At 35.0% G+C, this 8,924-nt stretch overlaps 1 protein-coding gene across 1 annotated transcript; it reads left to right on the forward strand.

Moving 5' to 3' along the window:
- Positions 223-600, forward strand: LOC108661549. Its single transcript, XM_018118979.1, has one exon. It carries the CDS (start codon positions 223-225, stop codon positions 598-600), a length of 378 nt encoding a protein of 125 aa, XP_017974468.1.

Consider the following 8,924-nt stretch of genomic DNA (forward strand, 5'->3'; position numbering starts at 1 on the left):
GGATGGAGATGTAGGTCACCCATTGGATGGCTAAAGGTGGGAAAAAGGAAACTCTTGGGGCCTAAGTTGGTGCATGACCCCACCGAGAAGATACATATGATTTGACAGAAGATGTTGTCAGCACAAAGTAGACAGAAATCATATGCTAATAATAGACAGAGAGACGTGGAGTTTCAGGTAGAGGATCATGTATTTTTGAAGGTCTAACCAACAAAAGGGGTAATGAGGTTCGACAAGAAAGGAAAATTGAGCCCTCAGTATATAGGACCCTTCGAGATCTTAGAAAGGGTTGGACCAGTAGCATATCGGTTAGCATTATCGCCAGGCCTTTCAAATATTCACCCCGTGTTTCATGTGTCAATGCTTAGGAAGTATAACCCGGATCCATCTCATGTAATACGGTATGAGACCATCCAATTAAAAGATGATTTGACCTATAAGGAGCAACCGGTAGCTATCCTTGATCGGCAAGTCAAAAAGCTCCGTTCAAAGGATGTAGCCTCAGTGAAAGTGTTATGGCGAAACCATACTAGTGAAGAGGTAACGTGGGAAACCGAAGACGAGATGCGGGCAAAGTATCCACACCTCTTTAATGTATAGAGGTAAGCTACCTTATATTTGGATTTAAGATTGAGGACCGAATTTCTTTTAGTGGGGGAGAATGTGAGATCTCGACCTCTAGAGACCCGTAACTAGAAGTAGACGCGATAATACGGATAAGGGGTAATTTCATCATTTCTCTTGGTGAGCCCCTGAAAGTAGTATTCTAATGTTATTAAGGTCCAAGTAGGCCTAAGGAATGAATGAGGGTAAGGTAATGAAGAAGATAGAAATAACGATAATTTTCACAATAGGGGTAAAACGGTCATTTTGCATCTCAAGTTGAAATTTTTAAGTTTTCATGAACCCAAGCATTTCTAAACCCTTATGGACCTTGTAAAAGTGTCAAAGAAGTAAAAAGATTGTATAAAGGCAATGGAAAGACAAAATGACTTTGTTAAGGGCATTTTAGTAATTTCATGAGAAAATGACAAACATAAAGCATAAATATCTAAGTTTCTAGGAGGTTCTTCAAATTTCCAGCACTTTTCTTCTTCTTCCTCCTTTCCCACGTTTTTGCACCCCTAATGGAAGCTTGCTTTGAAACTTCCATATATTTCCTTGAGTTAACCCCGATTTTCATGTTTTTGTGCACCCTTCCACAAAGTTCTTTGTGCTCCTTTGCTTTTTCACCATAAAATCCTCAAAAACCTTTCCTTATTACACTCTCTCACTAGCTGGATGTTCTAGAGAGAGAGAGAGAGAGAGAGAGACTTTCACATTTGTTTGGAAGCTATTGGAAGAGAATTCAACTACAAAGAAACCCTAAGGTGAGTGATGAACTAGGCTTAGTTTTAAGTTGTTGATAATGGCTAGTAATTGGGATTATGAGCTGTTTTATTGTGGAGGTTGTTTATTCATTTTTAGTGTGATTAGAGTAGTGCAAGGAATAGCCATTTGATATAGTTAGAAGCCAATTAGGAATGACTAGTAGAACTTGAATTAGAAACTAGCTTTTGGAGTGATATTAATATAAATTGGATTGGTTGTGATGTTTTTATGCGTGATAGGTTCCAACGAGGCCCCACAGCCCCATTTGAACCATTAGTGGAGGTTATAGTGGATTAGAGGTTCAACAATAACGATGAGTAAACTTGCATTTCAAAATTGTTTTGGAAAATAAAATTGTGTTGAGATGAATTATTTGCATGATTTTATCCAACTTTTCATTAAAAATGGGTGTATGGGAACAAGCCCTTAATAAATGCTTTGATGTTGTAAAAGGTGTGAAATGTGTAAAGAGGATGAATTCATGTGCTCCTATATTGTGTTGGTATACATATTTGAATGTATGTTATGCAATGATAAATAATGTTGTATGATGATAATAAGGTGTGCGAGTAGGGAGTGCACACATGATGACATTGAAATGTGCGAGTAAAGAGTGCACATATGGTTGTATTGCCTTGTGCATGTAGGGAGTGCACAAAAGCTAAGGAAGGCGGGGTGGTGTAGGTGTTATATATGATTATATCTATAGATATGTGATAGAATGTGTGTGATTGCAAAATGTGATTGTATGGCGTGTTGAAATTGGCATGATGAACCTTGAGAAATTTCCCATTTTCTTGCAAATTGATTTTATTGCAGCACCAAATGGATTTTTAGTGCAAAGGAGGTCCTTTTTACATTTAGGTGCTCTGCTTCTCAATGCAGCGAGAAACATTCTGTTTTGGCCGCCAATAACTCGCTGCAGGGAGAAACTCTCAGGTTTTGGTGCAGTACTTTCATTTTGATGAAGAGTTTGACCACCTTCCCGTCCGAACTAGGAAAAATGATAAACATAAGAGTTGTATCCCTACCTCTTATCTTTCTAATGGTCTAAAAATCAGGTCAATTGGATTTCTGTAGTGGGAGATATGCTAGAAAAACTAAAACACATACAAATTAACATTATTTCTCACTGCAGTGAGAAACTTGTTGCGTTGCTTGCTACCTTGCTTGATTTTGACATATTTTTCACCCATTTAACTTCATGGATTGATCATGGGTTTTTTCAACACTATGAGGTTATTAACCAAAGTTTGAAAGGAGGGGTTTTTAGTATGAAATTAAATCAATTGCTTTGTTTTTGAAACAAGTGCATCATGATTTTCAAATTCTTCCTATCGATTGCTTGTTCCCTTCTTATGTTCACTCACTGAGTTTGTACTCACTGTTTTTAACTTCACGTATTTAGATCAAGAGGCAGTTGAAACCTAGCTCGAGGTGTCCACGTAGTTTCATCTCCTTGGTAGGTATTTTGGCATTTAGTAGCCGCACCTTCACTGTGGTCACTCCACTAAAAGTCAAGAGTCATTTTGTTTTATGAATACGTTCATGTGATGTAAAGTACTAAGATACGTGTCTTAGACAAAATATGTATATTTTAACTGTTAAAGCCACCATGAGTTGAAATGTTAACATCATTTTGGGTTTATATTAATGAAATTCTTTATTGCTATATCCCATTATTAAAGTGATTATAAGTTGGACTTATGAAAGGTGACTTAAGAATAGTTGATGGAATGTTGAGCAAGATTATATAATAGGCTTGCTTGGGCTTGGTGGGCTATGCCCGTTGGGCCCATGCGCTTGTCATGGCCTAAAAATTGGGTCATTACAAGTAGCCTATTGCTGAAGGCTTGAACTTGCAACCACTTAGGGAGGCCATGGTGTGGACATCGTTAGAGCAAGTCCTTGTACCCTCTCTCATGCTTCGTATAAAGACTCAGAATCCAACTGCATGAAAGAAGTGATGTCATTCCTCATCTTTGCAGTCTTCGCGAGAGTAAAGAACTTGGCTAGAAACCTTTGTGCAAGGTCATCACAAGTAGTGATAGAGCTGGTGGGAAGAAAGCTCAACCAAACTTTTACCTTTTCCCGTAATGAGAAAGGAAACAACCTTAGTTGTATAGCATCATCGGTGAACCCATTATGCTTGAATGTGTCGCAAATCTCCAAAAAGTTAGCAATATGAGCATTAAGGTCATCGTTGGGCAGGCCTCCAAATTAAACTAATGTTTGTATCTTTTGGATAATAGTCGGCTGAATCTCGAAGTTGCTAACTTGAATTGCCGACCTCCGAATACTTGAATAAAGACCTTATACCAATAGACTGCATAATCTCTCAAGGGTTTATTATCTGCTACTACATGCTCCTACATATTTTGTTTCTTTTGATTTTCAACCATGTTTTCAACTTGCTCACCTTCTTGGGGATTTTGTCTTAGTAATCTTTGAAAAGTTTCCCCTATTTCTGGATCATGCAAAACCCATTCCAAACTTCACACTTTTCTCATATAATGATGGTTTTATGTATCTAAAAACAAAGAAAAATAAAGCTTGAATTAAGACTAGCGTGCTTGGTATTAATATCAGCAAAGGAATAGAAAACAACTCCTTGCTAACAGTGCCAAAAACTTGTTGCTAGTTCTACATACACGCAAGTGTACGTGTCACACAAGTAGTATAATAGTAAGTAAGTATCATTTCCATAGGGAATTGTATCCAAACTCTTGTTAATTACTAAATTTATCACCTTAATCATGTCCAAGTAAATCTAATTTTAAAAATTAATTAAAACTGAAATTAAAGGAACAAGCTAAACTAATGAATTAATGCTAAGGAATTTCTAGAAGTTCACTAAAATGGTGCCTAGGACAGTGGAAGTACTTTACTTTTCAATTGGATTTAATTTCATTCCTTATACTTATATCAATAGGTTGGTTACTAGCCTAGAATTCTAATGTATCTATAATTCTTTGTCAAGATATTACAAACATATTTATCTTAACTAATTTTCCATATATCTATGTAGATTAATTAAGGTAAGTTCACTAAGCTTATACCCTAATCTTGGCTGCATATGGTATTTAGGTATATTTCTATCCTAAATACTAATCAAATCACCTATGCTCTAAGTGAAGTGAACACATACTATTCAAATCCTAGGTCTATTCTAAATTCCTTTTGTCAAGTTGCATTTAGAGATCGAACTCAATCTAATTGTTGATCAAGCAATTAAAAGTAATAAGCATTTATTTGAAATAAAGAACACCATACCAATTAATATTGAGTAAAAAGAAATTAAAGTATCCAAACTACAAGTAGAGATTAACCACAATCCTAGGAATAGAAATTTAGTTCAACATATTTAATACAAAACCCAATATTTTCAGAAAAATGTTTATTTCTACAATAAAAAGAGAAAGAAGAAGATGGAACTAGTGTGAGAAAAGTAAGCTGACGTGGATGATACAGCTTCCAAGATAATCCTTCACTTTTCTTCTCCCTTTTCCTCTTTTGTGTAGACCAAATCCCTCACTTTTTCTCTCTCCCATGAAAAGTTACCCCAAATCTTCCCCCCTTTCTTTTCCTTAAAAAAAAAAACTCTCTTTCATAACCTTTAAAAGTGACCCTCTGATATGGAAAATCGAAGGCTCCACATTGCTTAACTTGGCGTTACAACACTAGAGGTTTAGCATTGCAGCACTAAGTTCACTACCAAATGCAGTGTTTGCAGTGCTGGATAGTGCTGAAGTGTTGTGCTTGTTGTTTCCATGCTTTTTTCCTTCAAGCTACCTAGTGCAAAGCTGCTGCGATTAGGCTACTTCTAATGCAATTTTAACCATGCTCAAATCAGAATTGTGAAAGGTGATAAACATGAAAGTTATATCCCTTCCTCTTAGCTTTCCAATGGTCTAAGAATCACATTGATTGGACTTTTGTAGCTTGAGTTATGTCTGAAATATCACTAAATGTTTGGTGAAGTCTACACTGGCCAACTTATGCAATTCCTTGCCACTTGACCCTTTTGAGGACCTTGAAAGGATAGGAACTAAATCAGCCATAGCTAAAAATAGGCTTTTTTACTATACAAAAGAACTAAAATAACTTGAAATAAACTAGCTCAATCATGAGTTAACTAATTAAAGAAAAACAAAAAAAACTACTTACAACTTTGCCTAAACTCAAAGACTTAGCCATTTTATCACTCAAAATATGGCAAGATAATTCCATATAATAAAGTTATCAACAATCCTAGAAAAGAAAATTAGTTCATAAAATCTAAATAAAACAACATCCAAAAAAATTAGCCATTAATCCAAGTCAAAGAAAGTAAGAGAAACATAAAAGTAAAGAAAAAAAACTAATGATTGAAGCTTTTGATCTTGATTCTCTATCAAATTCTCTTACTTTCTTACTTTCCTTTTAGCTCCTTTTCTTTAGAATAGTTGCTCGTTGTCTTCCTCAAGAAACCTCTAAAAATGCCTCTTAAATAGCCTCTAAAAGTCTTAACTTCCAATATCTCGTAAGATTTTTATTTTTGGAAAACTCCTTGAGTGTTGTAGCTCTCAATAGTGAAAGCCACAACTCTCCCCTCATTGGAATGTTACTCATGATATATTCCTCTTTAGCGTCGTGGCTCTCAACACCCAGAGCCATTACTCTCACTTCTCTGTTTTGACTTTACTCGCCTGGTGTAATGTTTCCACTTTGACAAGGATTTCAACCATCTTTCGATCATAATTGGGTGAAATGGTAAACATTAAAGTTGAAGCCTTTCCTCTCAGCTCTCCAAGGGTCCAAGAATCGGATCAATTGGACTCATGTAGCCAAGTACCACAAAATATTACAGCATATGCAAATGAAGCCATCACCATACTTGCACAGATTTTCATCAAATGAGCCTTTTTCATCAAATTTCCTACAAAAGTAATAAGAGAAATTAGCAATAACTATTCTTAAAGTAATTTCAAACAAAATAACATAAAATTAAACTAAAATAACTTAAATCAAAATAATCAACATGTAATCTAACTCAACTATGAAAAACACCTAAATTAATCAAATTTAAACCTAAAATCTAAAAAACTTAGCTATTTAAGCCTCAAAAATGTGTCAAAATAACTCTGTATAATAGAGTTATCATCTTGCACCATGAAGTGGAATTTTTCCCTATTCAACACTAAGTTTGTTTCTTTACATTTCTTAAGGACTCTAGTAAGATTAAAAAGACAATAATCAAAAGTATCACCAAAACCTAAAAAATCATCCATAAATTCCTCAAGACATTGTTTCACCATGTCAGAAAAAATGGTCATCATGCATCTCTAAAATGTAGTAAGGGCATTACAAAGTCTGAATGGCATCTTCCAAAAAGCAAAAGTTTCATATGGGCATGTGTAAGTGGTCTTTTCTTGATCTTCAGAGGCTTTGGCAATTTGATTATATCTAGAATATCCATCCAATGAGTAATAAAATTCCTTACCAACTAATCTATCAAGCATTTAATCAATGAATAGTAAAAGAAAGTGATTTTTCCTAGTGGCCTTATTAAGCTTTCAATAATCCATGCAAACCCCCAACCAATCATTGTTTTAGTAGGAATAAGCTCATTGTTGGTATTAGCAACTATAGTCATCCCTCCTTTCTTTGGCACACATTCGACTAGACTCACCCATGAACTACCTAAAATAGGATACAATATACCTGCATCCAACCACTTAATGATCTCTGTCTTGACCACTTCTTTCATGATAAGATTAAGTCTACATTGATGCTCAATGGTGGCTTTATGGTTGTCCATAAGAAGGATCTTGTGCATGCATAAAGATGGACTAATTCCTTTTATGTTTGCAATGGTCCATCTTAGTGCCTCCTTATACTCCCTGAGCACTCATAAGAGCTTATCTTCCTACACATTAGTAAGAGAAGAAAAAATAAGAACAAAAAGAATAGATGAGTCACCAAGAAAAGCATGCCTCAAATGCATTGGTAATTGCTTGAGTTCCAAGATAGAAGGTTCTTCAATAAAAGGCTTGGTTGGGAAAAAGACTGGAATGTCTAGAGACTCAAATTAAAAGTTAGTTATAAATGGTGGTGGAACATCTAACAAATTCAAGCATTCAATAAATTCATCATCATCATTTTTAAAAGTCGCAATTAAAAATGCTTCAAGTGGATCAGTTAGATAATTTTCTTTATACACTTCATTTGTGACACTACTTACCACAATCAGTACAAAGCATTCCTCAAATTCAAAAGGAAACATCAAAGCTCTAAAAATATTAAATATTACAGCTTGGTCTTAAACCCTCAATGTAATTTCACGTTTCTCAACATCAATGAGAACTCTAGCAGTACATAAAAATGGTCTCCCAAGAATAATTGGAATATCTCTATCTTCCTCCATGTCAAGTACAATAAAGTCTACTAGAAAGATAAACTTATCAACTTTGTTAAGCATATCTTCAACAATACCTCTTAGATAGGTAAAAGATCGATCAACAAGTTCTAGGGTCACAATAATAGGCCTGATTTCCCTCAAACCAAGTTTTTGATAAATAGAAAAACACATAAGATTGATACTTGCTCCTAAATCACTTACAACTTCTATAAAGAATAAGAGTGCCAATAGTGCATGGAATGGTGAAACTACTCAAATCCTTGAGCTTTGTTGGAAACTTATTCTGGATAATAGCACTACATTCCTCAATAAGTGCAACTGTCCTAAACTCATCCAATTTTTTCTTCTTAGTTAGAATGTCTTTCAGAAAATTAACATAGGTTGGCATTTGTTCCAAAGCGTTAACAGAAGGACTATTAATATAGAGCTTCTTAAATACCTCTAGAAACTTTTAGAATTGTTTATCAAGCTTTTGTTTCTAAAAACGTAGAGGAAAAAGTGGTGGTGGTGGTGGTGGGTTAAACTTAGCCTCTTTTTCTTGAGCTTGTACATCAGAATTTTCAACCACTATTTCTTTTTCAACAGGTTTACCTAGAGAATCTACTTGCTTGCTATTCCCATCTATCTTTTTTCCATTTCTAAGGGTGATTGCCTTACAATGCTCGTCACCTTCTCTTCTAGGATTGGCTTTAGTGTCATTTGGTAAGGATCCTTGAGGCTTATTGTTAATGGTATTGGCAAGTTGACCTATTTGTGTCTAAAGATTCCTTAGTGATGCTACTTGACTATGAATGAGAGAATCAATTTGTTCCATGTAGTACATGAATAACTCTTCCATAGATGGCTTTTTCTCAAGCATATGAGCTCTATCTTGAGGTTGAAATCTAAGAGCAAAATTTAACTTTATTGCTGATAAAGATCCCTGCTTGTTACTTCATGAAAAGTTAGGGTGATTCCTCCAACTAGAATTATAATTGTTGGAATATGGATTGTTTTGATGCTTATTGAAGTTTCCAACAAACTGCACTAATTCAAAATTAACTAGGCAATGATCACTAGAATGTCTTTCTCCACACAGCTCGCAAGTCATGCATGGTCTCTAAATAGCCTAAACTCCCAAAGTATTGAATTTCTTAGTTAAAGTAGCTACTTG

This window comes from Theobroma cacao, chromosome 4, assembly GCF_000208745.1.
Source record: "Theobroma cacao cultivar B97-61/B2 chromosome 4, Criollo_cocoa_genome_V2, whole genome shotgun sequence".
NCBI classification, from domain to species: domain Eukaryota; kingdom Viridiplantae; phylum Streptophyta; class Magnoliopsida; order Malvales; family Malvaceae; genus Theobroma; species Theobroma cacao.